This window comes from Coloeus monedula, assembly GCF_965178545.1.
Source record: "Coloeus monedula genome assembly, chromosome: 10".
Taxonomy (NCBI): Eukaryota; Metazoa; Chordata; class Aves; order Passeriformes; family Corvidae; genus Coloeus; species Coloeus monedula.
Genome location: NC_138790.1, coordinates 16,931,093 through 16,952,000, shown reverse-complemented (window position 1 = coordinate 16,952,000; position 20,908 = coordinate 16,931,093). Strand labels below are relative to the sequence as shown.

At 38.9% G+C, this 20,908-nt stretch overlaps 2 protein-coding genes across 2 annotated transcripts in view; one reads left to right on the top strand and one right to left on the bottom strand.

Moving 5' to 3' along the window:
* PSMD1 (proteasome 26S subunit, non-ATPase 1) overlaps positions 1-20,908 on the bottom strand; it is a 63,566-nt gene that overhangs the window by 18,400 nt on the left and 24,258 nt on the right. The window contains exon 17 of the mRNA XM_082287718.1: positions 600-714. Coding sequence (XP_082143844.1) covers positions 600-714 — 115 coding nt within the window. The remainder of the gene's footprint in view (positions 1-599; positions 715-20,908) is intronic.
* On the top strand, positions 9,605-19,282 carry HTR2B (5-hydroxytryptamine receptor 2B; the record flags this gene model as incomplete). The annotated part of the gene is made up of 3 exons (XM_082287853.1): positions 9,605-9,914; positions 16,189-16,389; positions 18,402-19,282. 3 exons carry the CDS (start codon positions 9,605-9,607, stop codon positions 19,280-19,282), a joined length of 1,392 nt encoding a protein of 463 aa, XP_082143979.1.

Below are 20,908 nucleotides of genomic sequence, written 5' to 3'. Positions count from 1 at the left end.
CTTCCCATGGCAAGAAGTGGGAATCCTTCTGCTATAAAAGGTCTGTTACCATCCATGAGAATTAACCTTCACTGATACTTGTAAAGTGAGAATAAAATTTACTGGTTGTTACTTACACTCCTGAAACTACAATAAATTTAATTAAATTTCATTGCACTTGGCTTTACTACATGGATCTTCCATGAATCATGTAGCGCAGGAAAGATGAAAAGAGCTAGAAGCTAAGCAAAACACCTGCTGTTTTCCTGTCACTGGCACTCCAAGGGCAAAGGAGTATTGATTCTGGAGTCCTGAACATACATTTAAAGTTCAGTGGCAACTTGACAGTAAGAAAACTCTAAGAAAAGTTTTGAAGACAAAATTCCAAGAATGTGGCAATAATGTATAAAAACATTCTTTTATTTTATCTATTCTGTACAAGCAGGAAAAGAAACTCTATGCCCAGAACAGTTAAAGAATTTAAAGTAGTGCTGTACTCCAGCTGGCCAGCAGTGCACATGTGTGAGAAACCCATCTGCACGTGTGATGTTTGCACACAAATGTGTCTGTGGCAGGAAGGAGCAGGAACAGTCTTGGCCACAGATGCTTCTGGCCCTCACCTTGTTTCCAGTGCCTGCACAGCAGATTCCCAAAGCCATGGCAGCCCCATAACGCACGTGGGGATTGTAGCTCTCTGACAGCAGAGAAACCACACTCGGACACTGCTCTGGAGTCCTAGAGAAAGGCAAAAAAAGAATGTTGTTTATTATTAATATTGTTCTTCAAAATATGGTATTGTGCTTCAAAATGTGGAGACTTCACTCTGTTCATACCCGAAAATTTAAAATTGTTCTTCCACGCTGTATGTTTTTGCATTTCTCAAAACTTAACCAGATGGGAGGAACAAATGGGCTAAGAGAACAGCGATGTGCACAAATTAATAAACTTTCCTATCACTGCAGATAATCACACACAGTTCCCACTACTGAAGTCTTCCTTTTTAGTGCTTATTTTCTGCCTTTAAAAGATCACCCAGCAGAATGATAAATCTATTGAGGCTGAAGTCTTTATATCTAGAAATCACGCTTTTTTGACAGGCTTTCCACTAGTAGAGGTTTACCCTCCACAAGACACAGAGTAATAAATTTCCCATCAGCAGACACAAAACCCACCACCAGTACTCAATCAACCTTCAAGGCTGGTGGGTCCCAAACTCCCCTTTGCAATCATGGCTTCTGCCAACTCCTCCTCACCCCCATCTCCTGCTGTAAATCACAGCACAAGAGGAAATGCTGACACAACACACACTTCCAATCAGTTTATGAGCAATGTCTACTGCTGCCTCCTTACAGTGTCATACTGTGACTGTTGCTGCCTTCTAAGAGATCTGAGATGGGTGTATATGCTCCATGCCTTGCCAGCTGGGAACCAGTGTCCTGCTGCTCATTACAGCAACAAAACTTCCAGCCCAGTGCTGGAAGATGAAAGAGAGCCTTAATTTCCCACAGCCAGAAGCACATGTTGCTAATGCAAACAGCTTTGTCAATATTGAGTATTTCTAAAGTAGGACAGAACTCACAGGTGTTGATATATTAATTTCCTTCCTGTCTTCATGGTCATATTTATCCCTCCTTTAATTTTGATGCCACACAAACCACTTCATAATATCAAGCACTGCCAGTTTCAGCATATCCAGTCTCATGACACCACGAACACAAGAGCAATGCAGGAATGCAGTTGGTAAGTACATGCTCATGAAGAAGAAAGATGTAAAACTATAAACTGTGATTTCATTATATCTGTTTATAGAGTGAACATCATCTGGCTCTTCATGCCATCTCATGGTGTCTTGCAGCCCAGACTAGCATTTTAATTGTCACGTTCACAATCCTAAAAGCAGTCTTGCAAGCCATTTACTTCTACTATAAACTGATTTCAGACTAAAATTTACACAGGAAGAAGCCAAGAGCATGTTAGTTTTAGCTTCCTTTCTTACATTTGCTACACTGAAAGATGGAAGTTGGAGGGTGGCAGCAGTACCTGTTTGTACACAGGAATTATGTAGGATCATTGTCTGCCAAGGCACTCAACAACTCAAGAGAGAGAAAAAACACTACAGAGTATACTCCAGCATGGGTTTTATTTAAATGAATAGCTGAATCATAGAAAATAGTAATAAAAAAGACTTTAGCAATAATCTAGTTCATTCTCTTCTTTCATTGTGACAGGGGACAGAAGACATGTTCATATAATGACACACTCATACTTCAGTTATACTCTACACACATAATCAATTAATTTCTACTCCAGCTATTCCCGTTTCAACACTTTCCCACGCTCTCCTCCAATAACTAGTCCTGAACTCTTCTTTGCATTCCTCTCTCCTACTCCAGCTGATCACAGACAGGCAGCACTACCACACAGGCTCCAGTCCTCCTCCAGAACTGCTGAAGGGACCCAAAGGCACCCAGGCTTCAGAGGCTACTCAACGCCTCAGCAGTAATGGCAGCAAGCACCCACACTGCCCTCCTCCCCCCACACCACTTCCATCTGAGTCTTCCCAAAGCAGCCACATGGGGAAAGAATCCCACCTACCAACATCACTTTACAACCCCCCCGGCCTTCAACAGCAGCAAAAGAAAAAGCCACAAGAGAGAAGAAAACACAAAGCTGCTGGGAACTGCTGCCTCCAAGATGCAGCCATGATAACAAATGTTAAGAAAGGGAGACAAGCTGGGCAACAGAACAATTCTGTCGTGCCCTATGAGTGAATACGACAAACTAAAAGACACATTTAAAACTACCTATCAGTCTGTTGCTCAACTAACAGCTTAGATGCTGACAACGTTTTTTTAAAAATGAACTGATGTGGAGACTAGCAGACACAAATCTCATAATAAATGAGCCCAAGCATTCAGCTGCACAGAAGACTTCAGCTCTTGCACAAAGACCCTTAACACCTTTGTGTTTGCTTTACTTCAGATAATGTTAAACAGGCAGATTGTGAGCCAAAGAAGAGAAAAACACTTTCTGGCAAAGATGTGATTAGGCACTCTGAAGCATTAATCATTAAATTCCTGTTCAGAAAGCTGGATTTTATAGAATCATTAACTTGGACACATATTTGTGTCTGCAGGCTCAGAAGTTATACCACAGTTTTTATTATAAAATCAGGATGAATGTACATTAATTGATTTTGGAATTCTTGGCCAGACTTAAGTTATTTGTGGCCATTATTTGAAATACTTTTATCTCAAATCTATCCATAAAATGGTGAAACATTTTGACAGCAGGCCTTCCATTAATTCACTTTGGGAGTTGAAGCAATTTAACGGGTCCCACTACTTTCCTCAGTAATGCAGTTCTCTCAACCCCTTAATCTTCAAAAAGTGTCTTCTCACATAACAGAGATCCAGAAGGCAGATCAACAAGTGGGAAAGAGTCTTGCTAAAGCGTGTATCAGAGGAACAGGACCTCAGTGCACAAGAGCACTGTTGGCATCAATGCTGAAGCAGTAACATTTGCTTACTCCTTTATTGCTGAGATGTTTTACAAAGTCCTACATGGTGTTGCCAAAGGTCAGTATAAACTCAAATCCACACTCCATAAAATTTATAAAACCCAAAACAATTCTGTCAAGTGATCAAAAGAGAAGTTAAAAAGCCCTCATAAGCAGTCACAGGCTGTAATCATGCTCCCATGGCACTACTTCCATCTGGTACTCCAGTTGGGGAATATGTTTAAAACATGACCATGTCCTCCTTCCCCTGGCCCTTCACTGAGAGCACAGCCCCTCGAGCTGCTGACTTGACATTCAGCACAATCCAGAGGGACAGTCCTCCTGCTGATGGAGGAAGGTTCCACTTCACTGGTACCAAGACCCACACAGGCTCCCAAACCAAGTCCACCCCTCTGGCTCCCTGCTGGAGACCTCCTCCGCTCTGTTGACTGCTGATGGCTGAATCAATGTGGTGACAGAGTAGAAACCTCTGGTGGGAGATGGAGAGAAATAATGAAGAGTGTGAGAAAACTTAAAAACAGTACTAAAAAAGAGAAGTGGTTTGTCACAATTCACACTCAGCAACCGGCTGCTCCTACTCAGTCCTAATACAGATATCTGTCATTACTGCAAGTTAAACACAGAAAACAACATCACATGAAATACCAAAATAACATTTGGAGATTCAGTGGGCAGAAGTTTTATCTCCAGACACAAATTTTTCCTCCCCTCTTTAAAGTCACAGTAAAAATTCTAAACCTGGCGTAGATTTAATGTATTTTGAGGACAGAAGCAATGTACCATAGTCCTCTAGCATGACCTTCCCATAACACAATCCAGTAATTTCATCTTAAAATTCCTACATTAAAGCCTAAGGCATGTCTCTAAACTGGGCTGTGTATCTTAGAAAGTTAGGCAATGTCTGTTTTTGAAAACCAAATTATCTTTAATGCACTGGTTCCTTCCTTTTTTCCTAACACTGGTTTTACTCAAGCAGTTTGCTTTTGCAATTACACTTTACTACAACAGCAAAATGATGACAAAAAAATGGCCCAATTATTTCCTTCATTTTCATCTGAAAACTGCTCAGCTGCTCCTACATAAGCCATGAAACCACAGACGTCAGTGAACTCAGACCTGTACACAAAAAAACCCAACATCACAACTAGCTTCAATTTTGGTCTGTTACAAGGAAACTAAATTAATAAAGAAGCCAAAAATCTCTGAAAGTTTCTTCCATGGAACTTCAACAGTGTAGTCAGCTACAGCTTTGTTTCCACCCTACATCAGGATAAGTTTTACTGTTGTGATAAATGGGCTGCAGATAAAGGACTTCCTCCAAGATCCAGTTTGTTTCAGAAGTCAAACAAAATCATAAAGAAAAACAAAGATGCATCAAGACAGCAATAAGAGATTCTCAGCAAAACATAATAGCTGGCATTTTATTAGTTTTACTCACCAACTGGTTGCTCTTGAAACCTCCACAAGAAACAAACACTCAGCACTGTGGATTTTGAATCTTCCCAGAAACCAGAACCAGGGAAAACAGAGAGGAGCTGCCTGACTCCTGCCCACTTGCCTTAGCCTCAACTCTGAACTCCTTCCTGGGACTGTTCATTTATTGGATATAATTAAATATACGTGGCACTTATAGATCGATAGATAGATCTAAATGTCATATTCTCTCCATAAAAAGCTGATACGTAGCTTGTAAGTAGCCTAGAATTTCTGAGAAACCAAAGATAATTTTGAATTCTTCATTACTTCCAAAGAGAGAAGAAAGAAAATTTTTCTTAAGCCTCCAGTGCAAAAATTAACAGAATGAAAACCAGGATACTGATTGTTAACGCAGACTAATACGAAAAAACCGCCCAGGTCAGCTGGACACCGAAGGTGGCCAGATTCCCTTTCTATCCATGGTGTTGACCTAAACTGTTTTTTTTTCTGAAGGTCATTACAATTGCAACATCTGCAGATATCATAGTTCTTAGCAGGCTTTGCCTGCAAGAGCCTTATTGGGCTACTGAAAGTTGAGGATCACAGGTACATTGGCTCTTAACAATCCACTGTAATCTTTTTTTCCCCAAGAGGCATGCAACAAGATAAACTAAAAACTCAGACTGCCATATTTTGGAGCACATTCCACGTCAAGTGTCTTAGATCACAGACCAGCTAAAACCACATCCTTTGAGCAGTTTATCTCCAGTCCTGTAAGCTGCACATTTTCAAGGTTAATGCATTACTGACATTTTTCTTTATATTTCAGCAATTTTTAAACATGAAACCCCACATTAATATATATATATATATATATATATGGTAACTTCAGTAAGTAAATATACAGAATATACATAAAAAACCCCATCACTTTGGTCTCATGATTGAGACTAAAAATGGAAGCATCTGAAGCATCACTAATTTGCACTTATTTTTCAGTCTAAATATTTAAGGACTATACAACTCACTGAAACGTCAGAGAATGGAAGAACAATGTCAAATACATCTTCTAAATTCCTCATTAAGTGTCCCCAGTCATATTTCAAATTATTCTAAATATTTATAACTTTTTTAAACTATTGGTCATTAATTCATCATTTTATACAGAACTATTTCCACAAGTTGTTCTAGCAGTGTAGTGGCAATTAAAAAAACCCCCCAAGTTTAACAGAAGTTTCATTTCATCCATGAATTAGTTAACAAAGGAGAAATGCAGATATTAACTGCACAATTTCCAGTCATTTCTGGAGGAGGGGGGGTGTGTAGCAGAAAGGGGAATATATAGAAAACAGAAAACCTGCAGAGAAAAATGCAACAAACCAATATATTCAGTGTAGACTAAACATCCCATCTCTCTCTCTGGACAAAAAAATGATCCCAGCTATTCCCAAACCAGGAATTTCCTGCAACTAAGTCATGTAGAGCACAGCAAGTGAACTTGAGGGAAATGTACTGACTGAGTAGCACTCACCAGAGACAGCTCAGATCTGACGGAGACACGGCTCTATAAAATAGCACCGGCAATTTGAAAACAGAAGTAACAGCAAGGGATGGGAAATAAAAATAATATCTTTGTATGGCTCAAATATTCTGTTTACAGTGGACCAGGAGTGGGGTCTATCAATATTTAAGGTTTACCATCATTTACAAAGGAGAAGAGCTGGAAGTGGGGACAGGACAGTGGCCTGCAGAAAAAGCCTGGCCACAACATATAGTGAAGAACCTGCTGCAGATCTGTAACAGATACAGAGGAGGATGTGTTTCTCAAATGATTCAAACCTGGCAAAGTTCAGAAAACAACACAAAGGGCAGATACGTTTTTTATCTCTCTGAAATTAAAAAATGCACCAAAGAGGTAAAAATACTTGCAAGCCAACATACCACTAAACTTGTATCATCTTCTGCAAGTTCCTAAGATAACTGGTTTTATCTGTATTTTAAAAATAATTTCCTTTTCAATTAGTTAAAAATGTATTCATTAGCTTTCATCAGAACAATCTGCAGAAAAAACTTCAAGTACAGCTAGATTAATGCCAGGACATCCTTCAAGATTTATAAAATATAAACCAGAAGTTGATTAGACTTAGTGGATCTTAAGAAAAAGTGAATCCAAATGCTCATTAACCAAATAAAGTATTGTCCTGTCTCAATTGTATGTTTTCATGTGCTCTACTTTCTCAGTACTATCAGGGGTGACAATAGGAAGGTGGCCAGATAAGGAAACAGTATAACCATACCTGGATTAATCTCTATTTTTGTAATATATACTTCTCTGATGAATAAAGATATCAACACTCGATTGTAAATGAATACAGCATGGAATCTTATTGAAGGTTTCCTTTAAACAGGAAAAATAAGAAACAAGTGAAAACTACTGAAAATTCTATTGTATGATCTGAATCCACTTCGAGTATTTCTGTTAATTTCTGACAGCAGCCTTCTCTCTTTGGCCCCACATTACTGGCATTCTAGAGACACGATTTTTTTTCTTTTTTAAAGAAATATAAATTGATGCCCAGTTCAGTGACGACCTGATTTCCAGCTCAAGGCTGGTGAGCAGAAGCAATTCATGGAATGTGTCATACAGAGGGTCAGACCATGATCTCATGGTTTCTTCTGGGCTTTACTCAAGGACTTATTACACAATTTTGCCGCTAATGTCCTTGGAAGTGAACTCTATTTCCATTTTAATGCAGAACTGTAAGATGACACTGAGGCTATACACACATCTGACTGAAAGTTGGAAGGTAACAAAAGAGAACACTCAGGATAATAAAAAGCAGCTGCAGAAGGAAAGTTTTAAAGTAACAGTGCACACACTTATTTTAAGTGTGCTAAACAATACTTTTATAAAGTTAGGCAAGAAAAAACCTGGAGTGTTTACAGGGCTGTAGAACTTTTTAGGGTTAACTATGCTTCCGTCCAGAAAGCAAGTGAGCAAAAGAGCCCAGAGAGCAAGCAGCAGACAGACAGACAGACACGCTACGGTGCACAGAGACACAATGCTGTAGCGTGAAGGGTCATTTCCAGGACCCGCACATCCTGATACAGCTACAGGGAGTGCACTTTATAGTGCTGGAGCAGTGAATCAATTAACCCTCTCTGTCTCTTTTCCAGCCAAAGCCCCCACCCACTCACTTCCCTGCTTTTCAAACACTGGAGCTGAATATGCTGGAATGAGTCGATCAACGAACAAGGGTAGCAGCAAACGGCAAGCTTTGCTTATGAACAAAGAGAACTGCATACAGACTCTGATCACCTAAGTGGAATCAACAAAGAATGGAAGAGAAAGGACAGCAAAAGAGAATACAACCTTATTTCTATCCTTTTTCACATATGGTGAGAATTATTCTTCATTTCAGAGTTGGAGAAAATACCAGGGTGAGAAGAAATACAGTTTTCCCAAAACAGAAATTCTTAATCTTGTTGATAGAAGAAATGTGCTAAACAAAAGCACGCAAAGAGACAAGCTTCAGAAATATTTTAAAACTCAAAAGCAAATGAACAACTTGTTTTCCAGAAAGTAGTGAAAAATCTCAACATTCACCAAGTGATCAAAAAGAAAATTACAAAGGATCTTCCTGGATGCAAAGTGAACTCTACCAAAATGCACGAGAAAGAGGTAAGGCTTTCTTCACCTGAAAACTGCAACACATCAAATCTTCTCAGTAACTGAGCATTTGATCAGCTTAATGCCGGGACAGCTGTTTGAGTCTCTGCTTGAAGTGGGAAATGCAAGCATTAAGTCTTTAGCAGAGTTGACAGAGAAAGAAAGAGAGAGAGAACAGGCTGTGCCTACTAAAAGCATTGCTCAGATTACAAAAACAAGCGTTTTACTCACTTCTACCTCTTCAAGTAATGGGTAAATTTAGATGTCTCAGTTCGATAAATCTCTACAGTCCCCTTGAGACTGTCACCAGTGTTTTATTGTCTGCAGCTTCCTGACCCTCACCTGATAAATTAGGAAGTGCTGAGATTAAAACGGAAACCTCATACATAATTTCTGAAGATATTTTTGGGGTTACCCTCTGTGGAGAAATAGGATTCTTAATAAGGGGAAATATGGGAACTGCTGTCTGCCTACGCACACACTGCTGGAGACTAGACACTCGGGAGAGGAGGAGTTGCACATACACAACTCGAGCATCTGCCTCTGCATCAGTTTGTACTCAGAAGGAGCAAATCTACATAGACTGTACCTAAAGGGAATCGTTTGGCATTCAGATTTGTCTATCACTCTTTACTGCTGTAGAAAAAAAAAAATAAAAGGAAGCTAATGCACTGCTTATTTTTGACAGCTATTGATTTTTTTCTTATAATCTTCTGAAATCTGAACGTCGCTATAAAGAGGAGACCAGATCACTGAACCCTACCAACCAGAGATGGACACAAGACAGGACTTTCATTTTTAAAACTATTTTGCGCCCAGCAAGGCACAGGATAAAAAAATTGGATACCAGCTCGGACATGGTTACAGTATCTCAAAATAGCAGATGACCAGTTCACTATACTGACCATGCTGGCCTTTCTTCAGGACCATCCTGGACCAGAGAGGAACAGAGAACTCTTACGCCGTACGCAACTCCTGTGCAAAACACAGCTCCTGAATACATTCCGCTGCACACAAAAATGTCCCATCCTTTACAGTCCTTGAACGGGTCCGGAGCTGGCAATGGATCTTTGTCGCCTCTCTCAGTAACAGGAGCACCCAAGCAGGACTACCCAAGTGAGGAACAAGGAAGCAAAGTGCACTGGGCAGCATTGCTGATCCTCCTGGTGATAATCCCCACCATTGGGGGGAACATACTTGTCATTCTGGCGGTGTCCCTGGAGAAGAAGTTGCAATATGCTACCAACTACTTTCTGACATCCTTGGCGGTGGCAGATTTGCTCGTGGGTCTGTTTGTGATGCCAATTGCCCTTCTCATAATATTATTTGGTAAGTGCAGCATGTTTGTTTCGTCAGGTTTGCATATGGGGTACAATTCTGGGAGGTCTAATTTAAACAGAAAAGTTGTTTGCTTTCCATCATTATAATTTTAAAAATCACTTGGATCAGGGCTGCTAAATCTTCACTCCCTCTCACCTTAATACAGCTTCATGTCTTTATGGGAAGTACAACCATGTGGATATTCTTTCCTTTGAAACAAACCATTCAAAAAACATCCAAGACTTAAAAATATTCAAATAGGAGCTGAAGCACAGGGAATTACATTTTGTACAGTGTAATACAATTTTTAACAACCTCAGCACAATGCTGGTATTTGTTGTATTATATTACACCAATTGCAAGCAGTATTCTCTTAAAGAACTTGAAATCAAGGCTAGATATCTGTTCAGTACACTGAACATCTTTTGAACTTTCTATGATTAGTGCACCTGATTTTACCTGAGTATTGACTCCATGAGCAGTCATATATTTATATGGTCAGTCAGAATTGGTCCCTGGCACCATCAGAGACAACAAACTTTACCAGTACTGGTTTCAGAGAAACTGATTTTCTCCCACCTGGGGAAAGCCACAGGTTCATAATGCATCACAAAGAATTAAATCATCTGTAAGCCAAGGAAGCCTCAATCCATGTACCTCATGTTTGAGATACAGATTTGTCATTTAGTCTGCTTCATATGAAATAAAATAGGTCTTTTTCACATGAACAAACATTGGATGTGGCATTTTCTGTCTCATTAGTCCTTACAGAACAAGCAGGATTTTTCCACAGTCTCTCACGCCGAGCTTTATTTCAGATACTGCTTCTGACAACTAATTAGAGGCAACTCCACGGGAAAGTCTCTTTTACTTGTAAGAATACACTTTAAATTGTTTATTTTCATCTCATAAATGGAAAAAATCAATGATACAGATCTTTAAATAAACTTAAAGATTTATATAATTATTTTTAAGGTACAGATACCACTGGGTACTATGAAGGGCTGCAGGACTTCACTTTTCCTAGGCTAGACTCTAGAAGTTGCCTGAGCAACAAGCAAACACGATCATAAACTTTATTTCAGAAAGGCCATCAGTAGCTTCTGTTTGCTGCAGAAAACTGGTATCACTTTATTAACAAATGTGTTTATTCATTAAATGCCTTGTGAATTTCTGTGTGTTACAGACTTGCCCCTATACAGAAGTGTGAACTGGAGGTCAGAATTCAGCATTGAGATCACAGAATAGAGCTTTTTTTTCAAGCAACAGTTTGTAGAAAGAAAACTGAATACGTAACTGAGACAGTGATTTCTAACTCAAAAAACTAGTCAATTATAGAATACATTGGTATGTCATGTATGTGCACATGTGTGTGTGGAGGCAAGAAACAGATATGCATCTCCATACTTACACACAGATGCTGTAACTGCTTAGTTCCTACCAAAGGTTTCATTAATAACAACAATAAAAACTACTAGCCATAAAAAGTACTAGTATTGACTAGCAACTAATATAAAGGGAAGGCAAATTCTGGATTTTGTGGAGTAGGTTTTGTGCAGTGATGGAGTTTTCCTGTTTCGATTTTTTTTTTTATTATTATTTTCATTCTACTAGACTAACAAATCTTTTCTTTATAACTTCATAAAGAGTCTATTGCTCCTTAATCTCACAATTAATCCACAGCTAAACCCTGGTTACAACAGTTTAAAGCATGCTAGGAATCTTAATTCAAAAATCAAACAAAAACATCTTTCATGGTGCAGGAAATTTACCAGAAAGTAATAAATTCAGCTATAATTAATTAAGACCACAACCTGCCTTCCACACAACAGTGGTTAAAACTGAAATTTCTTGCATACAACTACTCTCTTTGGCAGCCAACCAGAAAAACTGCTTTGCCTCTTCACTGACTGGGAGAAGATGCTGAGGTGTTTATGGAAGTTCAAAGAATGAGCAAAACATGAAGAGTTACTGGAATGAATATAGAACAGACATTTAAATACATAAGTCTAAATCTTGAAGCTACATTAGCCAGATAACTACTTGAACAAAGAATAGTCATTGACAGCCAAACAGCAAACTAAATCCAGCCTTCTGGCACTTCCACACAGGAATGTTTCCATAATAATGAAAGAGCTGCGTGCAGCTTCTAGATACAGAGTACAAATATTATGCTTCCGATTTGGGATTGATATCTAATTATGCGGAGAAGATTTGGAGGAAAAGGTGTGAACTGAAGTGCAGTCACATTAAGATCCTGACTGTACAAACTAATGTGTCACAGGGTGTTCAAAATCAAAACCTGCTACAGACATTGGCTCCACACCCTGACAGAACACTCACCAAAAAATCTTCAGAAATGGAATGCTTCTGTAATAAAGAGCTGCACCTTTTAAATGTAAGTAAATAAATGAATCTGTAAACTCATTTCCAGGTATAATACCATGAGCAGCACATGATTTTTTCTCAGCAGAGCAACCAAAATGTACTCTGGTACAAGCATACACAGCAATTTTGATTTAGGAGTGTGTGTCAGAATACATAAACATTTTGTAGCTTTTATAGCTTACTAAATTCTTCTCATTTCTTAAAAAAACCCAAGGAGGGCCCACTAAGAGATAACTGCATTCTCTGAAATCTAGCTTTCAAAACAGTTACCCAAATTTCTAACACTCAGAACTACTGAAATTCATTGGGTTGTGAAATTAGCAAACAAACTTGAGTAATCCTCCCATTTGCAAAGCCTGCAGCAGGAAGAAGTCTGATGTCCATAGCTTGGTGGGCAATGGGCTACCTGAAGACAACCCATGTACCATCTTTTAAAATATATTCTCTACTCTGGATAATCATCCACTTAAAATCAGAAAGTAATGCTGATCATCCTAGGCTGCAAACCATTATCTTAACCTATCACAAACCACCAGTCTTAATCTTCTCCCATTAGTGATGATGAACCACAACAAATCTTCACTTCTTGCCTGTGCAAACTGCGAGAGAAAACTTTAATCAAGGACTACTTCCAAAATCTCAAATCTAAAGATAAGTAAGAAAACAAAGGTTTATTTATCAGAAGGCAAGCCTAATTAAAAAAAAACCAACTTTGATTAAATAAAAAAAACTAGAGAACAGCCTGGAGACACCAGGCCTTGGCAGCCCAGAGAGTCAAGTACTGCCATGAGAGTGAACACCCCACATGCAGCTACAGACACACACATCAGTGTGAAGACTGAAACTCAGGGTTAAATGGGCTGGTGACTGAAAATATCCATTTCCATCTCAGCAAAAGCATCATTATATAACAGCAACAAAGCCCTTTACAGGTAACACATTCTGCAGCCCTTACAGCAGAAGAACAAATGGTTTCCAAGTCTATTTAAAGATTTCTCGCAATCAGACATGTACCCAAGCAGTGCTTTCTCTTAAGCTTTCCAAAAACATTTTGGCTTACAGCAAGAGCAGCTCTTCTATACTGTACTTTGTTATAAGAATTACACATTTCCAAGGTATTTCCTATAAATAAAGCTTTTCTTAAATAAAGATTAATCAAAGGTAGACAGTTGCAGTAAAAGCTCATTTTACTTCTCTTAAGGTTGAAGATAAATCTTAAAGCATGTACTCTGTCTTGTTTAGACTCAAAATAAGCAAAATCTGCAACAGCAGCACTGTTGCAGTGCTGGGAGGACCCGAGGCAAGGTTTGTAGGAAGAAAGAATTTCTTTTTAACTTATACCACCTGACAGCTGGAGAAACCAGACAAATTTTCAGTCAGGCACCTTTGTCAGGTCACCAAGTTATAGCAGAATACACTACAGAATGAATCCTAGACAACTGTGTGACTCTTCTGGACTTTGAAGTATCAGTTTCATGATATTTGTTTCATTTAAATAATAACCATCATCTTCAGTTCTTATCAGTTACTGCATTTGAAGTTTACTTTGATTTTGTTTGGACAAAACCCAGCATCTCTTCCACACAAATACAGCAGGACATAATGCTACAATCATGAATGTGATAACCTACTGCCTTCTGCACCCAGTTCAAAGCTAGACAAAAATAAAGAAAATATAAAGCTTTCTCTGTTCAGTTGCACTTGTCAACTCACAAAAGCTCTTACAACTCAAAAATGTACAAGATTGCTTTGTATCAGGCCGCTGTTTAAATGTATCTTTATTTCAAAGAAGCAAAAGGGCCTTTTGTTGCAAAGTATTTTCTTCTGCCAACAGTAAATTAACTAAAAAAGGAAAGACTTTTTACACTGGGGTTCTCCAGGACGCAAAGCAGTTATAATCCAGGGAATGGCACGTGAGTACTATCCAAAAGAAGTATTAGCTGCTCACTTGAAATCCAGCTGTGTTACCTGCCATCCTTTAAGTTGTAGAACACACTTTCTATTGTTCAAGTTTTATGTGAACTAATCCTTTATCATGAAGTCAAAAGAAGCTGTCAGTTTTCTGGAGTGAGCAAAAACATTTCAAGCCCATCAAATCAGTTACTTCTTTTACTATATCTTTTTTTAATTACAGCTGGTTACATGAGCCACAATACATTTTGGTTTTTCTGATCCATTTCAGTAATGCACCATACCTTACTGCCAGCTAAAAGTCTAGGCACGAAAATTAAAGATGAGTAAATGTTTCATAATCTACTAATTACAACTTTTTCATACCTGCCTGACAGACTAATTTTTTTGAAGCATAATTTCAACCATAGAACCTATTTTAGGAAATAATTATGGTAGATACTAAAATTTACTGGTTAATAAATTGAAAACAGACTGCCTCTATTCCTTCTGCCTCACTGCCTACATCATATCCTCACCTGGAGTCCTCTGCTTTGGGGATGGCTGAAGTTCAGTTCAGGGCTCCATCCATCCGTTCTCTTTGTTTAACACAGAAGGTTTCCCAGCATAGGTAAGAGTGCAGACAAGTACTTGCTATGTTTGTCTTCATAAAATTTTCCATCCTCTGCAGTTTACAATTCAAGTCAAAGCTGCACCATTATCATTTCCATCTCTCAGTCATGTTACGAGAAAATGTTTTAATCTCAAATGACTGCAATGTTACCACATTGATAAGACTGGACATTACAAAAGTCCAGCTCATTTGGCATTCTCAGCATGCAGGTCTATTTATGCTGACCAAGGAAATTAAAACCAATCTGATTTATTAGAAATGTCTTTTCCCCCCCTAATCGTCACTCAACAAAGAACGGATTTCCCTGGCAATACCATTAATGTACCTACTGATTGAGCACAGCTGAATTTTACAAGGGAGGAAAATACATTTAGTAGATCAACTTCTACCATTAGAAACAGAAAAATCTTCCTCATTCACACATTCTTCCCCAAGACTACAGAACATCCTTATAGACACACAACACTTAAGTGCACCTCGAACTGAGCACTGCTTACACTGGATTGCAGTACAAGCTACTTCCGAGTGAAAATACACCAGTTAGAAAAAAAATAATCAGAGTTCCATTAAGGTTCATTTGGTATTGTAGACATTGATATGGGAGACACAGCTCTCAAAAATACAAGCCTTTTGGAAATCTGAACACTACAAAACCTTCATCTTGGATACAGTGCAGTTGACAGGCCCTATGTTTGCTATAAAGATTAACATTAAGGACAGGTAACTACTCTAAGAAACAGGATGCCAGAATTAAAATCCAAGCCATTGCTCCTGGGGAAACAGACCAAAAATAAAAAGGCCACGCATAAAAATTTTCAATTTTTATAAAATCCTTACTGAGACAGAACAGCCCTATGTCACATTAGTGCTCAACTGTATCTGGCCAAATGACGCAGCAAACTCATTTTAAAGATGTGTGAACGAGATTCTTCAATATCACTCCTAAGATTCAACAGTGGTTCTACAATGACAAACTAATACTTTGGTTATGACCCATTATCTCCTCCATTTAATATAATCTTGAATCATAGTACTATCAAGGAGAAACAGCTGAAAATAATCATTTAACAGCAGGCTTGCAAGAACCAAACAGCCATGGTCCATTTCTTATAACTTTTTAATCCAGAGTCCTTGCCACAAAAGGACAAAAAGACAGGGTAAGGTTTACAGTACACAAATAGCCTGATCAATGTGATGGCAGCAACCATAGCAGTTAGGAGCTAACTAAAATGTAAGACAGAACCCATCTGAGGGCAAAGCTCAGCTCCTGTAGTACTATGGATTTCTCAAAGATACTGGCGCCACAATAAAATCACACACTGAAAGTTCTCAAAAAGCTTAAATTCTAATGAATTTTTTGTTCTCTTTCAGACAATACCTGGCCTTTACCAACTGCCTTGTGTCCTATGTGGCTGTTCCTTGATGTCCTCTTTTCCACAGCTTCCATCATGCACCTCTGTGCCATCTCACTAGACCGCTACATTGCGATAAAAAAGCCAATCCAGGCCAGTCAGTACAATTCATGGGCTACAACAATCATCAAAATCATCGTGGTTTGGCTCATTTCAATAGGTATGTGAGACCTGGAGACTAGAAAAGGAATACAGAAGCTTTTTATGTCCAAAATAGGTGACAGGTGGGGAAAATGGAAAATTTGGCCAAGTACTATTGATTGGAAGACCGTAACACTCAGGCTGGCTGAAGTCCACCTCTTGGATCATACACAACTACACCATAAAAATCTGCATGAACCACTGCTCCTTATTAGGCCCACTAGAAAGGCCAAAGATTGAGTCAGACTGATAATCATCACTCTTCTTCATGCTCCTAAAAGTTCAAAAAACAGAAGACAGTATCTGCATGCATAGTATGTCTCCTGGGAAAGCAAGATTTCATGTTCCTGTGGTGCTATATTTTGTCCCAAACACAATTTTAAGCCTTCAGTAGATATTGGTAAATTCTGTGCTGCATGAAGGAAGTATAAAAAAGTTAATTACTTATAGCAAAGAAACAAATGAGTGGCTGGTAACATCCAGGCTAACACTGAAGGCTAAGACAGCACATAGAAAGGCTAATATATAACCAAAAAAACCCCGACCAAAACAACAAACCCTGAACAGTTTATATAAAGGATACCAACATACAAACTTCTATGATATCAGTATCTCTGTGATGTGCATGTGGCACCTCACCTGTCTTTAATGCTTAAAAAAATAAATCTGTTAAATGAGCTAAGGAAGGGAAAACATTTAATGCAAATAACTTAATACATGCTGCAGATAGCCATAGTGCTGTATGCATTGTGTGCAAGACCAAACAAAATTATTCTGCATTATTAAGACCATTATGCATAGAAGAATGGGTACATCCACCTTCTTGGCTGAAGCAAACGCACCTAAACCCTGAATTTCCAACTTCAAAAAAATTCTGGAAGAGCCTTGATCATAGGAGAAAAGATGCTACCTCTATTCTATCACCACCCCCACCCCCCCAAAAAAAAACTTAGCATGATAAGACACTTAAAAGTTGACCTTTTAATATGTGATTTATTGCCATTAACCGGCACTGTACTTTTCAATTTCTTTCTATCTAACATAAGACTACTCTGCAGCTGAGCCAGGTTCTCCAAATCAAAGGTTAATTTGATTCAATCTTCATTTTAAATGCTTGTTGTATCTGAAGGTGCGCTTCTAATTACGAAAGGGGTCGAGTTGCTGAAGGGTAACCCATTTTGCTCTTGCTGCTTTCAACCAACTTGTAGGCAGAGTAGCAGAGGAATACAGTAAATCCCTGTATCTCATTAAGTGGTATCAGAAAACAGCACAAATCACCTTCACCAGACAGCAAGGAACCTGTTGTTTTTGTTGTAATGTCAGACTGCTGGCAAATGAAGTCCTGACTGTAATTTAGTGGTTATAAAAAATTCATTTAAAAGACAAGACTGCTAACATTTTTTTTAAACGAGTGGTGAATTACAGAGCTAGCCAGCCTCATTTAAACACTCCTAAATATGCAGGAGACTTTAAACAACAAATCCATCTCAAACACACACTGCATAATTCTGGCAACTATTTAGCTACTTGTATATATGAAAGAGTCAAGCAGGGTGAAAAAAATCAGCTGTGTCCAGTCACTTGATGTGGTTAACAGAAGAGGGAAAGACAAGACTTAGGTATTTACAAAACTGCCCCTCAAAAAGTGCAAAGGTTACCCTGGGGAAGAGAAAAAAAAAGGGCAGATGGCATTAGGGAAACACATTTCACTGGAGGAAAAGCCATGCTAATTCTAACAACCAGAGTCAAAGCAATTCATGTGTTTTACACTTGAAAAGTTGGCTACTTTATACTGCTTCCTCAGTCACTATGGGTTAGGCCCAATCTCCTTAGAAAGGGCACTGTGTTAAAGCTCAGCTTGCCAAGTCTTACAAAGTACTGTTTGCCCAATTACCCACGTGATGCTCTCAATAACTCACATTGTGTCCGTCACTCCATGCGTGCTCCAGAGCTCAGGAATTACCTTCTTTTAGAAACCCTGAGGTTGCAAGCGATTACCCTTTGCTGAAGCACTTGTTTTTTTTCCTGCAGGCATTGCAATTCCGATCCCTATCAGAGGCATTGAGGATGGAAATGGCAACTCTAAAAACATCACGTGTGCACTGATGCCTGATCGTTTTCATGACTTCATTCTGTACGGATCAGTGGCTTCCTTCTTCATTCCCCTCGCTATCATGATCGTCACTTATTTCCTGACAATCCAAGTGCTGCGCAAAAAGGCCTATCTGATCAACAAGCCGCCCCAGCGCTTCACCTGGTCAACAGTGTCCACAGTCTTTCAGCGTGACACAACACCTGCCTCCTCACCAGAAAAGGTGGCCATGCTAAATGGCTCCAGAAAGGACCAGACTTTGTCCAGTGACATGCCTATCTGCAGGACATCCACCATCGGGAGGAAGTCCATGCAAACGATAACCAATGAACAAAGGGCGTCAAAAGTTCTGGGGATTGTATTTTTTCTTTTCTTGTTGATGTGGTGCCCATTCTTCATAACAAACATCAGCTCAGTTCTGTGCAACTCCTGCAACCAGGAGGTTTTTCAAAAGCTTTTGGAGATATTTGTTTGGATAGGGTATGTATCCTCAGGAGTGAACCCTCTTGTATATACACTCTTCAACAAAACATTTAGGGAGGCTTTCAGCAGGTACATCACTTGCAACTATCAGACCACAAAGCGTATCAAGGCCCTTCGGCAGCGCTCCAGCAGGATCTCTTTCAGAAGCTCTGTGGCAGAAAATTCCAAGCTCTTTGTCATGAATGGGATGAGAAATGGGATTAACCCCATTATATACCAGAGCCCAATGAGGCTGAGGAGCTCACCCATCCAAGCATCATCAGCCATTCTGCTGGATACGTTGCTGCTCACCGAGAATGAGGTTGATAAAACAGAAGAACAAGTCAGCTATGTATAGTGGAATGGCAGCCATGTCCATACAGCATTACTGTATGTATTATTCTAGATAACTGCTGTAAGAAGGTATAAATACTATTGTTTCCTGTTATTTAAGCAAGCAATATCTTATAAATTTCTATTAATTCCTCTCCTTCAAAGTCTCCTCTACTTTAACCCCAACCCCATGGTGGCACACAACTTCATTCCATGACAAATGACTCGTGCAGAACTGTAGCCTAAGGAAGAGGGAAATAAATAAAAGCTAAATCAGTTTAAGTATCTGACTTCAGTTCTCATCACCTTCAGTCTCTTCAAAGCACATCTTTATAAGAAAAGCATTTCTGTACAAACACTACTCTGACATTTACTCTGGCAAGAAGACAAAACTTTGTAGGTTGATGCTCTACAGTGGAAGCAGCAGAGGGATATAAGCTCATTGGTTTTAATTTAAATCTCTGTAAATGAACCAGCACACAAGCTCACTGCTTTCCCTCCTACAGACACATTCCTCTGCTGAGACTGTGTACTCACATAGGAGCTTTCCTTGTTCTCTGAGGGTGTGTAAATCACAGAATCACTCGCTCCAGAGACCAATGTACATGCCCGTTCCATAAGGCATGATTAAAAATTCCATGTATGGAAATGATGTCTTTCCTGTAGGGGTGGAGAGAATATCTCACCCACCTGAATTTCACTTCCATTACATTCACATACTCATGAGATCAGTGTTGCCAGACTATTCAAAGAAAACTGTCCTTTTTTCTTTTCATACTAAGAAAATGAATTATTTAATCAAAACAGGACAATACACAATCAATGATCATAAGCAAAACAGGATACACAAAGCCTGGAACATCCCTATAATATATATGAACAAGCTTCCTTTTTAAAGACCATGAGAACTTCAGTGAAAGCCTCCCCTCATCCAATGTAGTTCACAGAAAGTAGAGAAATCACAGATAGAACAGCTACTTCACATGAAAACAAGAGCAAATATTTAAGAGACAGCAGAGACAACAGTACTGCCTACACCTGCACATATTCACAGTTTATCTTAACTCAAAATTATTTAATTGGACTAATGGCCAATTACAGGTCCCAATTTGCGCTCTCTCAAACATGCTCAAGACTTCCATATGAGCACAAAATTAACAGAAAGAATCGGTCCTCACAATCCATAACAGCTATCAGAGTGACATTTGGGAAATTAGAAACTTCCAACAGCTCCAGACTCCTTGGGAAAGGAAATTGTATTTCCCCAAAGTACTGGAGTTCTTACAGCAAGCACCCAGCTCACTATTTTTTCCAGTTTCCATTTACAGTAAAATTTTCAGCTTAGGCTTTGTTTTCATTTTTAATGTTTTCAGCATTCTTCAGTTACACTAAAATTATGTACAGCAAAGGGCTTAGAATTTTTTCATCTGCAGAACAGAAAGTACTAAAGATAACATGTCCTTCCAAGATTTATCTATCTATATTTAATTTAAAACATATGCAAGCTCAAAACAGAGCCTACTATAACAACTGCCAAAGAGTTTCAAGAGAAAGCATTAAAAATACATCTGTGGTAAATTGCAGTAAGTTGTCTCCTTCCTCCCCTTTTTGGTGATGATCATTAGCCACTTAGAGCAAATTCTAACAGCTC